The sequence below is a fragment of the Tauraco erythrolophus genome, chromosome 4 (genome assembly GCF_009769465.1).
Source record: "Tauraco erythrolophus isolate bTauEry1 chromosome 4, bTauEry1.pri, whole genome shotgun sequence".
NCBI classification, from domain to species: domain Eukaryota; kingdom Metazoa; phylum Chordata; class Aves; order Musophagiformes; family Musophagidae; genus Tauraco; species Tauraco erythrolophus.
Window position 1 is genome coordinate 34,772,977 of NC_141468.1, and position 14,963 is coordinate 34,787,939.

The 14,963-nt window shown below is 38.6% G+C and overlaps 1 protein-coding gene across 2 annotated transcripts in view; it reads left to right on the forward strand.

The window, feature by feature from the left end:
• The window catches only part of PPHLN1 (periphilin 1), a 71,965-nt gene extending 59,232 nt beyond the window's left edge, over positions 1-12,733 (forward strand). For both annotated transcript variants that reach the window (XM_086610719.1, XM_086610720.1), the window contains exon 10: positions 12,495-12,733. In XM_086610719.1, the coding sequence (XP_086466845.1) occupies positions 12,495-12,704 (210 nt within the window). In that variant the 3' untranslated portion in view covers positions 12,705-12,733. The remainder of the gene's footprint in view (positions 1-12,494) is intronic.
• The last annotated feature ends 2,230 nt before the right edge of the window (positions 12,734-14,963 follow it).

Sequence of the window (14,963 nt, forward strand, 5' to 3'; positions counted from 1 at the left end):
TAATCGGCCTCCCTATTTTATGATTAGAATAAATAAGATGCTTCATGAAGTAAATCCAAGAGTACTGAGTCTAGACCTGTAGTATCTTTGTGCAAGTTTTGTCTCTTGAGTACTAGAAATATCTGTTACTTTTTTTAATTAGTGAATTTGTTGCATTGTGCTATTTTCACAATTTATAGATGTCAGGGATCACAAAAAGCTGTTCTAAGCTATCTGAAGAATACAGAGCTAAAGCTCTCAGGGAAAAAAAAAAAAACAAACAAAACAAAACCAACCCACAAAACAGTATTTGATGATCTCAATTTTCTTCTATTGGTCGTAATACTTTTTATAAGGACTGACTAAAACCAGACTGTAAAAGAATCAAAGCTTTTCAGTGAATGCCAGAATCTGAAGACAAGTGAGCACTTCAAAAAGTCATGAGTGTGTTCACATATCTTGCCAAGTTCGTTCCAAATCTGTCCTCTGTCAGATCACCCCATCAGACAATTTCTGGAAAATGTTCAGTGACGCTGGGTTGAACAGGGCAGGCATTCCTTTAATGAGTTTGATAGGTAACAGTTCTTGTGCTGAAACGCTGCAGCGTTGCTTAACTCTCTCATTAGTAGAGGCTTGTGATGAGGAAATAGCCAATGTTCTTAGTCTATGAAGATATTTTTAAATGCAAAATAGGCTTGTTTTCACATGGAAAAACAGTTCATGATGAGAAAAACAGTGATTCCCAAGCATTTTTGATCCAGCTAATTGCAGTGATTCTTCAATATTACTTGCGTGCTGTAACCCAAACTTATCAAATAACTAATTCCAAGTACTGTGGGATGCTGTCAGTGATGTATCGACTGAGTAAATGCAGAACTCCTGCTACGTTCCCTTGAAACCACACTTGGTAATCACTGCCCTAAGACATATGATTTACTAACCATAAAAGACAATCTCTGCTCCTTGTGGCTTTCTCTTTGGGGAGAGACATGCTTTGTTTTTTTACCAATTTTTGGATCAGATTTCTGCTTCCAAATTGAAGTGGAAATAGCTAGAATTGTGGGAACAGCCTCAGAAGGAGGGGTAGTTTGGGTGTTGAATGCTAAAAAATATGGAAGGATTGAATGTATTTGCAATGGGAAATGAGGCTTCATCATACAGCTTTTCTGACCTGCTCTATCCTCAGCCATTATGCTAGCTTTAGGTTCTGTTTCTTTAGGTAGTTTGTATTTGACTGAAGATGCATGCTAAGATATGCAGTCATTTAAACACAGATCCTGTGTGCTTTGTGTGTCTGGGTTAGGTCGCAGTTGTGTGAATGGTCCCAGATGAGCTCAAAGAGACTGGACACACAGTAAGGCTGTAGATAAACATCCTCTTTAGATGTCATATAAAGCTTCTCGTCACCTTCTGACCCAGAATAGGTGATTCCTCCCCGCAGCCCAACTGATGTGCTAGCCTGTGACCTAATCAGGCTGATTTTGTCTAAAAATTAATTTTTAGGGGTAGTCCTGTGTGTTTCTGGCTCATACAGACAAGTAGGGTGATTGTTTCTGGCATGGGGATGGTGACAGCTGGGAAGGGGAATAGTCTTTTCAGCCATCACAGCTGCCTGTGAAAAAGATATCCGTTCACAAGCTAGGGAAGGCTTACAGAAATCTTCAAAAACATGGCCTTAATTTACTTTTTCCTTTATTTGATTTTATATTTGAAATAAGTACTTAAATGATGAGAGTGACTATTTAGAGGGTAGAGACAGGACCATAACTTGGACATGAAAAAAATTTGATCCATTTTTGAGGCACTAATAAAACTGATTTGTGAGGCTAATATAATGTGTGAAGTAATTCTAAACTTTCAGAAACCTTAAGGTTTAACATAAACTAAGTAATAAAATGTTGGTAATCTAAGTAATTGTTTTTCTTCTTGCAGCTGTTGCTTTTCCTTTCTGAAACATTGTCCCTTACATACAGTACTTGACTTATTTTGAGTAGTATTTTCTTTATGCTGCACATATGATTAAAAAACCTAACTTTTGGCATGCATATCCAAACCTGCTTTAGGATTTGTTTTTTTTCTAACCATTAAAGAAGTTGCTCTTTAAACAGCGATGGTAAAAGCTTTCTCATTTAAGAGCTATTTCGTAAGCTCATCGATCCACTTAGCTTTGAGTTTACAATAACAGTGCTGCTGCCAGTTAATCGTGCAGCTGATCTACTGGGAGTTGCTCCTAATTAGAAAAGGAAAATTTTTTGTTTTGATTTGTTTTCTTCTCTTGCTGCTTGTTTACATTGTGCCATTGAAGAAAATATCAGTGATCCACACTTTAGAATAGGATTCTGTCTTGCCCATTAACAAAAATGAGCACTCTTAATGCAAAATGTTGAATCTGAGTTTATTTGTAGCTGAGGATATTTGTTGAAATTGGAAGTGTGAAGACTTTTGTTGAGGGAAAACTAAGTCACCACTTTTTGGTAAAAGCTCATGCACCTTTGCTGATCTTGACTGCAACACAGTCCATATATATGGATTTTAAACTATTGTACCTTCCGTACAAAAATACTCGTGTGTCTGAATGACAAGGGAGATTGGTTTGTTGTTGCCATTAATATACAGCCCATTCTGATGAAACTTACATGAATATCGCTTTCCTTTGTGGTGAGTGGACATAACTGAAAGCTATTAAAGCATTTTTAACAAGACAATTAACATAGAGTCTTTTGTAGATAAACTTCACCCTTCCTGTTTTGGATGGAGCAATAAGTTTACCGTGGAGCAGATTTAGGAAATAGCTTTCCATCAATTCAGTATTTTATAAATAAAAAGTTGCAGGGCGAGGTCCTTCCTTTGGCATAAAGCTGATTATTTCCTGTTTAATCCTGAACTGGTGCATTTCAAGTAATGGGATTTTTTTTTTAGCGTCTGTCAGAGAGGATAGATTTTAGGATTTTATTTTCATTTATCGTCCTATGAAAATGCAGTTTCTAGTCTTGAAGATCATAATAGAACAAAGGGAAATTGATAGACACAGAAATAGTTGTTCTTTCAGACAATTTTTTGACTTAGCTGCACAAGTTATTTGTAGCTGGACATTCTTAAACATGTAGCTGAGTTATCTTACACGTGAGCTGAAAAAGTGTCATTGATGTGTCTTTAAGAGATAATCAGTACTTCTAGTAAGGTTTAAAATCTGAGGAGTTGTAATTACCATAGTTTATTATTCTGGGCTTGCAGAAGTCACACACGTTCTATTAGAAGAATATGTAAGAGGTAGAACTTAAACTAATACTGCTGTTTTACCTAAGGAGCACACAAGTTAATATATGAAGTAACACTACCCTCATCCAACACATCTGTTGTAAAGAAGCCTATGAAATCTAGGCCACACACAAACTGGTCTCCAAGGGCCTGTAGTTGGTGTTAGAATGCTGTTATTATGTGGTCTGATTGGTTTAGCAAAGAATTATCTCCAGTAAAACCATGTAACATAATAGTCCTTGCTCTCCCACATGGGAGCTACTTCTGCTTGACTGAGCAAGACATTTCTTGAAGAAGTAGTAATGCACTTGCTTTTGCATTAAATGAAGTGTAGCGTCATGTACGTTTTTATATCAATTTGTGTTCATTTAAACATTCACTTAAAGTCTTCCACTGTAGTATTAAAAATTATTGAAGTAAATATATGGATTTCCTAGCAATTTATTTTAAGTAAACTTCTTGCTTCATATTGAAAACTTGTTTGTAGTAATTTTAAAGCAATGGGGAACTGTTTGGAAAATGTAGGTTTTTATAAATGAAACTGTTGCTGAACTTTCCCAGGTATTAATTTAATTACCAGGCAGTACAAGTTATAGCAGTTAAAGGTTTATCTTTTACTGTGCTTAAAAGGAGAGCTGAGACAGTTCAATAGTTTTGTTTACAGATTTCTAGATGGTGCCAGCTCACTTGGCTTTTGCTGCAATTGTTCGGGACTATATAGCCTTGGTCTGCTATAGTCTTGTTGTCTAATTGGAACTATAAACACTTGGTACCATTGTTGGGGATTTATATTTTTAATTGCTTTTTGTTTTAATTATTTTTGGCTCTGCTCAACAGACTCATACAAAAGGTTTATGTCCCATCTTTAGATATAAGCATTGAGGAAATGCACAAGACTCTAACTTTTTGTTTGGATGGTGAAGGGAAGAAGAAAGGAGTTGAGGAGTGCTGGCACTCCTCTACGAAGATGATGATTAGAGGTATTATTGCTGAGGGGCAGAGCCCTGCACAACAGAAGTCATAGGAAGATGAGGCTGCAGTCATTGCACACCTGAGCCAGTCATAGGCTTCTCCTGAGCTGCAGTGGACTCCACCCTGAGCAAAGCCCATGACTTCACTGTAATTGCAGAGGTGTCACCAGGGGCATGATATGAAGCAAAGGAGTATCCAGATGATGCCTTGAGCTTAAACTGGAGATAATGGTTTCATGCAAGTAAATAATTTGGCCTGCATGTTTTCTTCCCAGTGTACTACACAGCATGGAAAAGACCAGAGTTGTGTCTCAAGTCCCAAGCCAGCTCTTCAGTTCCTTTCAGCCTTAAAACGTATGTGTAAACTCAGCAGAGGGTTCACTACTATAGACATAGACACCCACCCCACAATTTTACAGGGCATTTTTCCTCTCTTTTCATACTCGAATTCTACTTCAACATTGAAGTGGGAAGCTGTGCAGTGGCACTGTTTTAGACTGCATCTTTCTCTTCCAAATGGGTTTAATCAAGTGAAGACATAAAAAGGCAGGCAGGAGATGCTGTCTCCTGGAAGGAAGATGATGTAGATCAGCTGAACAGAAGCACCGTGACCTCGTGCCAAGGAGCCCTGCGCAGGGAGCAGCAACCGGCTCTCGGGGACTACGGAGCCGGGTGGCCTCAGCTGCCTTAGCCAGGGTCCTCCTCCGAGGCACTGTGGCTCCCAGTGCCCATCATCCCTGCTGCGCTGTGCTCACATGCCGCCTCCCATGATGCCAGTCCCTGTCCTTGGGGGCAAAGCAGAGTTCAAATCAGAATTCACACATCTTTTAAAATGATGGCTGTCTCAGCACCTATTTCACATGAGGGACTTCCAGCAGACTTTTCAGTCAGGTATTTAGATGCCAAAAATGGTGGGCTGACATTCCGAAAGCTGATTAAATCTATTAAACCAAGCGCTTGAAACTTGCAATGGAAGGGGAGGCAGAATTGCATTTAAGTGCAAATAACTTTAATATTTTGCTTAGCTTCAGTAAGTAGCAAATTGTTCATTATTACATAGTAGATTAAATAACTTGTTTCTCCCAATTTGCATTTCAATGAGTATCTAATTGGTTTATAATCACATTGATTAATGGGTACAGAAATTATTACATGGATTCAAGGCAAAATTTTTAGCGCATTTTTTTATAAAGGAATAGAGTAGACTTGTTATTTTATAATTTAGAAATGTATACCACTATTGTAACCATTAAATTTGTTGTACATTAATTTATCTTTTTGTAACCATGAAAAATAGTTCACTTTGATTGAAAACCAATTTTCTTGATCGTGGGAATTATCTACAAGTGGTTTAATGACAGTTCTGAGCATTTTTTGCACTGTGGAGCTATACATTTATATATTGTACTCATAAACATAACAGTACAATTACATTGCCACTGCAGTAACAAAAATTTCTCTGTACTCTTTCAGTAGAGGATTAGCTTATTTTATTTGAGGAGAGTAAGTTTTTTTGTAGGATAATAAAGTCTAATTTGCATGGTTGAGAAAAATCCAAGATAGTATGTAAATAAATTAAAAAGGAGTGATTTGGGGAGAGGTAATAATTCCTTTAACCTAAAGGGGGTTTACAAGAAAGCTGGAGAGGACTTTTTGCAAGGGCTGTGAGTGATAGGGCAAGGTGTAATGGCTTTAAACTGAAAGAGGGTAGATTTAGGTTATATCTGAGGAGGAAATTCTTCCCTCTGAGGCTGGTGAGGCACTGGAACAGGTTGCCCAGACAAGTTTGTGGATGCCCCATCCCTGGAAGTTTCAAGGCCAGGTTGGATGCGGCTTTGAGCAACCTGATCTAGTGGAGGGTGTCCCTGCCCACAGCAGGGGATTTGGAACTAGATGATCTTTGAGGTCCCTTACATCTCAGACCATTCTATGATTCTCTGATTCTATGTCTTTGGTAAGGAAAATACTTTGATACCAGCAGTACTGAAGTCATTCAATGTCTAGTAGTTTCTCAATTTGCTAGATTTTACATGCACACAACTGTAATGCAAAATCTTACTGCATATGCAATCAGCTTAGAGCTTGGTCCACATTACAAAATCTTTTAGCTCTTAGGAGTACAAGAAAAATTATACCTCATAGTCTGTCTACCCATGCCAGAAAACCTGGCATAGATGTGGCTGTGTTAACAGAAGAGTGCTTGGTCAGACTTATTTTGGATCTGCTGAGGAGGGAAAATAAGAAGCTGGCGTATACCACCAGAGCTATACCAGCCTGGCTGTTGTGGTTTAGCTGGGGGAACAAAAGCTGTTACCTCTGCCTGGTGTAGAGGAGCCCTGGAGCATCACTGAAGCAAGAGATTTCAGGCAGTTTGCTCTTTCATTAATGGGGTGTCTGGAGGGTTTATGGTGTGGCTTTCAAACTCGTGCTATACTTGTGCTCTGCAAGTTCAAGCTCTGCCTTTGTCAGAAATCAAACAACTACCAGCGAGCATGTTGCTTCTTTCCTCCTTGCATGGGGGATTTGATACCTGTGGGAAATGTGCCCTTAGTAACTGAAGTTTCTGTCTTCGGCAAGATAATATATTAAATGAATACTTGCATGAATCACAGATACAGGATTGTGATTGCTGGGCATGTTGGATCTTCTCAAGGGAGAGTTAGTATCTAAGGGTTGCAGGCTGTTTAACATGGTTTCTGAGCCACAACCCTAACTCATTCCCCCATGTGAACTGAGCCTTGAGGGTCTTTGGCCTTCTGGTTGAGGCTGAAAACGGGCATCTCTGAAGATGAGCACTGACTCACAAGCACTGATGGTGGGCTGCATGCATGTGGTGCAGAGCTGCTCAGAGAGCTTAGTATTGTGTTGTGTTGCTGTGAAGAAGGAATCTTGGTGGTGAGAGAGTGTTAGATGTATCTGCAAATGTATGGAATGATAAGAACACTCAAAAATGCAGGAAAGATTGTGATGAAAAAGAGCAAGGGATTGGAAATTACAGATTAAATCATGGGCGTCAATTTCACTTGCTAAATCATCACATCCACTTAATGGACATGGCCCTCCTCATGCCTGGTGGTCCTGCTTGTGTTTGTGAGCAGAAGTATTACCTTCTGCATTTAAATGAATTTGCCCATCTCCTGCATAAAGCTGCTCGAGCCTTGCATGCCCAAGTCTCTTGATGTTTCCTATTCAAGAGTCTTTTGCATGTGCATAAAGCCAAGAGCATTCAAACAAAGTGCAAGTCATATTCATTCAAAACCATAGCTGGAGAAGATAGTTATTGTTGTCTACCTTTATATAAAACAAAGCACATTCATTAGAACAATTCTCCTAGAAATTAGAAGTGAAGATTTAGTTGAGTCCTTTCTGAGACAGAGAGGAGAAATTTGCTACTCAGTTGTACTTTCTGCCAGCTGTGGACATGGGAGATGCAGAGGCTAACTTGTAGCCTGGTGGGACCAGTCTTCCTTGAGGGTCTTTCCAATTATTGGGGAGCTGCTCTATTGTTTCCCTCTTCCTCAGAGGCAGCTTAGAGCAGGAGCTGTAGGTTTAGCTGTTCTGAATTGCCTTGAGAAGTTAAAAAGCCTTTCTTTGCACAGACTGTAGAGGTAAGCTGGGGAAACCACCATGGAGTGAAAGAAAGGTTGCAAATATCTCCATTTTAACTTCTCTGTTTTTCCTGGCCTCATCACCTTTGAATATTGTGTCTACTCCGGCTGTTGAAATAAAACTGCTTTTTGGCCAGGTATGCAAGACTTTGAAACCAAGATGACAAAACTTCCGACTCATTTGCAGACGGTAGTCACTTGCAAGAGAGGACATCTTAAGTTCTAGTTTTTGTTCTCATTACTATTTATGTTGTCCAACAGCTCTGTTGCGCAAAATACATGGGCAGCTCTGGAGCAGTTTTGGAGAAGAACATGGGGCTGTGCCAGACAGAGAAAGGAAATGATGCAGGCTTTGTCAGAGAGTAGTAGACACGTCATCAAGATATTCCCTAGCTAGGTGTAATTTCATCCACGCCCAGAGTTCAGATGTAAAACAAGGTTTTGGTGATGGTGTTTTCCACCTGTCAGCTGAGCCTTTCACATGTTTGCTTTGGTTTAAGCCAAGATCGTTTTCAGATGGTCATTGCAGGAGAGGTACAGCAGTCGAAGACATGAGTAGTCCCCATGTGCTTGCTTTTGCCCCTCTTTCTTCCTCATCAGAAGTTAATGTCCCAAAGCTGAGCTGGAAGAAGAGAACTTGTGGTATGCTTCATCGCTTTCACGTCAGTATCATACATTGTAATTTAAGTCACTGTTGATGTCGCTTTGAGGTTAACTGTGAAAACTTCACACAGACACAGATGGGGGAGTTCTCAAAATTTGTTTGATTCTGCCTGGTGAGTTCTAGGGCTTGATCGCCTCCCACCTGGGGGACTAACATCTCTATTGCTCTAGCTAGATCTGGAAGTAAATGTCTATTAGCTATTATTTAAGCAGTTCTAAGTGCAAATTTTGGTTTAGTTTTCTGAAATATATGAGTGTTCACTAACGTGTTGCAGGTGCATCACACCTTTAGATTCGCATCCAGACAAAGCGCGAGTGCTTTGTACAGAGACTGGCGCAGTGAGGAGTTGATCTCAGCCAGAGCTTTTATGCTGTTGTCATGTAAGAATACAAAGAGCTAAAATGCCATGAGAAAAATATAAAAGTAGGCATATTTGTGATCCTCTGACCTCACAGATGCCAGATGTGCTGATTTTGGAAACTCTTCAAAGAGAACCTGAATTCAGCTCATATACTTAGGAAAATCAAGCCTATAGATATATATTTTCTGTGTGTGTATATATATAAGATAAATATAAATATATATTTGGGAATAGAACAGCTGTTTCTGCTTCTCCTTCGTCTGCTTACTAAAGCGGTACACGTTCTTTCCATTATGCTGGTGCTGTAGCTTAAGTCAAAGAATACAAGTATGCTGTGGCCTTGGTAATGATCACCCTATGGCTTTAGCTGTTTTCAGGATTACCTGACGTATATATCAGACAGAATAATCATGTCGTTGGTATCATTCCCTTTCTTGTTTTTCAATATAAAAACGTTATTTCTTCTTTCCCCACACATGGAATCATTTTCAGGTTTTAGTTCCAGATGTTTACAGATGAGCGTACCATTGTCTGAGCTCAAAATGAATATCAGCTGGAATTTAGGGATATTTTCAGACCCTGTGGGGTCACAAGTTCTTCCAGTATTCTTCTCCAACTGAGAACTTTTTTGCTTGTTTGGAGTCTTCTCTGCAGTTTTCTTTCTTCCTTAAGCATTACATTCTCTGCTTATTTTCCAGAAATGGCCTCCTTCTCTTCTTTGGAGAAGATGGAATTTAATATGTCATGCCACCATCCATTTTTTCAAGAGCTTTGTGTGCTTTCACAATCTTTTTCAAATAGTTAATTAAGGTGTAATTAATATTCTTCTGTAATTGATATTTTTGTAATTGATAGTCTCTTCTCTCTTCAGCAAAGCATAGTAACTTCTCTCTGAAGGTTGGTGATCGTTCACTGGCTTCAGATATAAACTGGTTTATGAGGTTGGTTCCACTTCACGACTGTGGCTCACAGTTGTTTCAGTTGTGCTGATGCATCTGGTTTTAGAATTGAACGTCTGAATCACGTTAATTGGGGGGAAGTAATTTGAAAAGAGATCATCTCAGTGATGCAATTTACGTCTCAGCTATACAAGTAGGTTTATCAGCACAATTGAGGAGGCAGATTGCAGCAGGAGGATCAGAATTAGCAGCTGGGGCAGAAAGCTTGTTGAGGGAAAATTACTCAATTGTTGTTAGAGGAGCCGAGCTGTTTCCTTTGTTTTCTGTAGTTAGAGCTGCCTTCCTGCTCCACCTTCACCCTCTTCCCCTGTTTTAGGTCAATTCTATTTTTTTAAAAATCTTTTGTCAGAAAGTATTGAAAACGTTCATCTCACGTATGAAAGTGTTTAGTTTCCAGATTGTGGTGACAGCAAAGTAACTTCTGACTCCAGACACAGTGACAACGATAGTGCTCTTGATTGTCCTCCAAGTCTTTTTTTTGTGAAAGTTTTGAAGAAAAATATGCTTAGATTGAGCTGATATTTATACGCTAAGGGTCAGAGAGTTTCATCTGGGTTAGTTCTTTGTGATGTGTGAGAGAAATAGCAGATAGCACTATTTGCCATTAATTTGAAGACCAATTAAAAGTAGAGCATTTCCTTCACTTGTAGCTTTGGGTGCCGTCCCGTGCAGAAGACAAGGCGATGTGTCTGTGATCTCTATTAGTGTCAGGGTTTCATCCGTACTGGTGTTGCACAGCATCCTCTGAAGACTGACAGTTACCAGGTTCCTTCACCCGTGGAAGATCATTCACACATCCTTGTTCTGACCACTTCAAAGGTGATAAAATAGGACAAATAGACATGCGATAAGGAAAAAAAAAAGTTTTGAACTATTTCACCCAAAACATAATGGCTCTGGGGAGGAAAAAACCTTTCAGAAATCATTCTGTGAAGGTGCTAGCAAGCATGCTGCAAGTACTTGAAAGGCACGAATTATCCAAAGTGAAATACCATCTGTCTGTCATATGGCTAATCAGAGACAGCAATTCTTCCTGAGCTTTTTCCTTGCAAAGAGTCAGAAAAAAGAAACTCAAGTTTGCTCTGTTTGAAGTTCTCTTAGCAAGTACCATGTTTTACTTGCTGTGGAACATGAACTCTGAGAGTCTGTGTTTCGTGCTGATATTTTACTACCAAAGAACTAAACATATAAAGCAGGAAATAAACCTCCTCTCAGAAAAAATGCCATGTGCGCTCCGTTTCCACACTTAAGATGTTTAGCTGCGGTTTGTTTTGGGCTGCACTCTTCTTTTTGACTTCTTAATCTCTATTGAAAATGAATTTCTTCCAAAAGGTTTTCTTTTATTTGCCAACCAGTGCTTGAAAAATGGGTATAGAATATACTGTCAAACATTTGAGAACTGTCTTTATTAAAGCTATCGTGTTAAATCATCATGTTTCTGAGAATAGTTTCATTTGTGTGCAGAATTTTTAATATTTTTTTTTCCTACTCCTCTGACATGAATATGCTTGAGTTGCTCTTGGACTGGTCCTTATGAATTAACCGGTGTGGTGGTGTTTAGTTGTGGGGGGTTTTTTGTTTGTTTTTTTTTTTCTTTCCTTTTTATTAATGAGAAATTGTTTATATACAGTTGTATCATTTGTGCCCACAATATAAATAAATGTGAGAGGAAAGGGTCAAACACCTCTGTGAAAAACAAGTTCTAACATAAGCTCAATATGCTAAAAGATAACATAGTTTGAGGACTATCAACATTTTAGCTTTTTTTTTTCCTCCTAAAAAAATGTACAGAGATACCAAACTTATTTATCTTCATTCAAAATGCCAGTGTATTTTCTAGAAGGAAACTGGCCGAAGAAGTGTGAAAATGAACTATATTTGGCAGTTGGGAGACTTTGACAAGTTCCTTTTCTGATGGGTGTTTAGATTAATAACCTTACCTGGAATCTGAAAAAAAAAAATAAAATTAAAAGGCCACTGGCTTGCTTTGAAAACGGCCTAAGAGCATAGCAAGATGTTTGTTTGAAAAACAGTTGCAATGATAATGAGAAATTATTTCTCCTTAACTGCATGGTACATAACTGATTTGCAAACTCTTCATTCCCTGCAGTACAAGATCAGACAGGTTCATGTAAACCACTGCCAGGATTTCTTTTATCCTTAGTGATTGAATCACCAGTGCAGTCAAACTAATTAAAGCCATATTTGTCAAGGACTTCTACAAGCTACTTCTACAAGATATCCAACAAACAAACATAATTTGGTGAAATTATTTACACACAACTTGTATTTAAAGTATTAGGAAAGATTACAAACTAAGTTGTTGATGCTTTGTATAAAGATTGAGATTGCTAAGCATGCCTCAGTTAAATTAATTTTACATATATTTGCAATGAAAATCCAGTTTAGCATTTGCACTTTGCTCTGCCGTTATTTATTAAATGTTGCTGCAAGAGGAATTTAATCTCTCTTTATAAGGCATTTCTTCCAATAACAGTTATTTCTTGTATCCAGATAGTTCTGAACTTGATACATTTGTATTAGCGTGGATCAGAAAAGAGGAAAAGGCAAATACATCTTAGAATTGAAACTCCCATCAAATCCAATACTTCTTCTAACTCAATGAGGGCTGTGTTGGTGTGCTAATGTAAAGAGTCTTGCATTTAATGGTTTTCTAAAATGTGTTGTTTCTAGGTCTACAGACAAGACTGTGAAACCTTTGGCATGGTAGTGAAGATGCTAATTGATAAAGATCCATCATTAGAGAAGTCCATTCAGTTTGCCCTGAGACAGAATTTGCATGAAATAGGTGAGCGATGCATTGAGGAACTCAAACATTTCATTGCTCAGTATGATGCTGCCAATCAAGATCTATCAGAATCCTTCAAAGAAGGCTCATACTAAGGACAAAACTATGCTTTTAGATCCTCTGCATTGTGTATGCCATAATACATAAATCTGATTTTTATGGGGAAAGATGAGATCCTGTTGGAGATTTGAACCCAAGGCCTGTCCTCCTCCGTAGCTGCTCAGGTGACTGTATCTTGTTCACTGTGGTCTCCACAATTGTATTCTTCCTACCTGTACTTGTTGACATATATTCCTTTCAAAGGATGTTCTTTTCAAAAATGCTGTAAAGTGACAAACTATTTTTGAAACCTTTACACAGTTACCTAGGAAAAAACATTCAGTCCGATGTATGTACACTTATGTTTTGATGTTTATAAGTGTAAACACTGTATTTTTTATTAAAATAACAAAAAGCAGCTCTTTGTTCCTCAACTTACGCAGAAATATGTCTTGTTTTCATATATACTCTAGGAAGGGAAGACTTGCAAAATGATTCACAACTATGATTTAAATTATTTATTATAGTTTAATTTTAAACTTCAGATTCATTCTGTAAAATTACAGTAGGAGTTATCTGTAGTCTCTGACTGCCAGAGCAACTCTTAACTACTTAATACAAGAAGTGCTGTATTTTTGTTCTAATTGCAGGTTCTGTGAATGCCTTTTAAATGTTGGGTTTTTTCCATATCACGAGTCATTAAGCAGTATTACGTAGGATGATCTCCATTTTTTGTTACTATTTGCAACTAAACACTTCCTGTGTTATGTTTTTGACTACACGTTACAGAGCGTAACTGCAGGCAGCCACTGAGCATGGAAGGGTCCCTTGCCTACTCTCTCCCTCTCCCCCCTTATGTCTTCTCACCTCTTTTATCTACCAGTTTTAACAATCAGGAGGCTGTGTGTGATCTTTACTTCTGACATCAAGAAGGAGCAAGAATTTGGGGTGGCAAGATGAGGCACGGAAAGAGAGCAGGATCGTCTCCTTAGTAACTCCAAGTTGCTTTGGATTAGGTGTTACATGAACTTGAAGCCTTAAGGCCTCAAATTCATTGTAACTTCAAACCTAGGTGATTCTGGGTAATGTCTGGAGCCACTTTTGCCCTGATACAGTGACTTGTGGTTGAGGAACAGTAGTTGAGGAGAGTCAAGAGGCTGCCAGTGCTACATGATAACTTCTGAGAAATTAAAAATATTTAGGACTCATTGGCAGTATCCTGACTATTGGATTGTGTACAGCTTTACATTTAATAAGGTACTGTTTTTTATGAACATTTTAGGAAAGGAATAATGTGAGTCATAATCACAAAGAGGTAAGTATAAGCACGATTGTTTTGTGTACCTTTGCATTTAGAAACATGTGAAACTCTGTAAAAGGACTAGTGACTAAAGCTGCTCACAGTTTCCAAAGTCCACAGTGTTTTTAAATGAAGAAGTCAGTGAATTCAGTTCCCTTACCAAGATAGCTTCTCAGATTTCATCAGAATGGTTTGCGGAAAAGTAAATGAAATAGCAGTGGGTTTGCATGTGCAAGGTGCTGTATGTATCACAGCACCCTACACGTGCAAGTCTTGATACGGTATATTAAATAATGTGTTACATCAGATTCCTGAGATGCCCGATTAGTTTTAATGTCAGTAGGGTGTGGTTTTGCAGTTGGCTTTTGTTGGTTTCTAAGAGTTCACGTTACTCAAAGGAGATGACCTGCAGTTTACCTTGTTGGCACCTGAGATTGTGTGGGCTGCACAGTGAGTGGAAATCAGCTCATGGATCCTACGGGATGCTAATTTGGGGACGGAGAGAAAGGAAGAGAGGCAACCTGTTGCAGCAAAGTAGCTAGACCTGACCCGCCCCTTCTGGCAGCAACCTGGGTTACCAAGATCCGTCATAAAACCACAGGCAAAGTCTTTTCTGAAGCAGAAGCGTGACTACAGCACTTCACTACTTGCCTAAGGACCAAGAGCTTTCAGGGTGTTGCATCAGAGTTTCTGCTTTGGGTTAGAAGTGCTAATGAAAAAATACTGAAATTATGTTTAATATATTTTTAATTAAAAATGTCCATTATTACTGTACAGTTTGTTAGGAGTCTCCTTTGTTAGAAGCTCAATTAAATTTACTACAATAAAAGTATCTGATTTTTCAAGTGTTTTTCTGTAAAGTAAGACCTAAGCTTATAATCACAGAATATCTTGAGTTGGAAGGGGCCCCTAAGGATCATTGAGTCCAACTCCCTGTCCTCGCAGGACTACCTAAAACTAAACCATATGACTAAGAGCACCATCCAGACACTCCTTGAACTGACAGGCTTGGTGC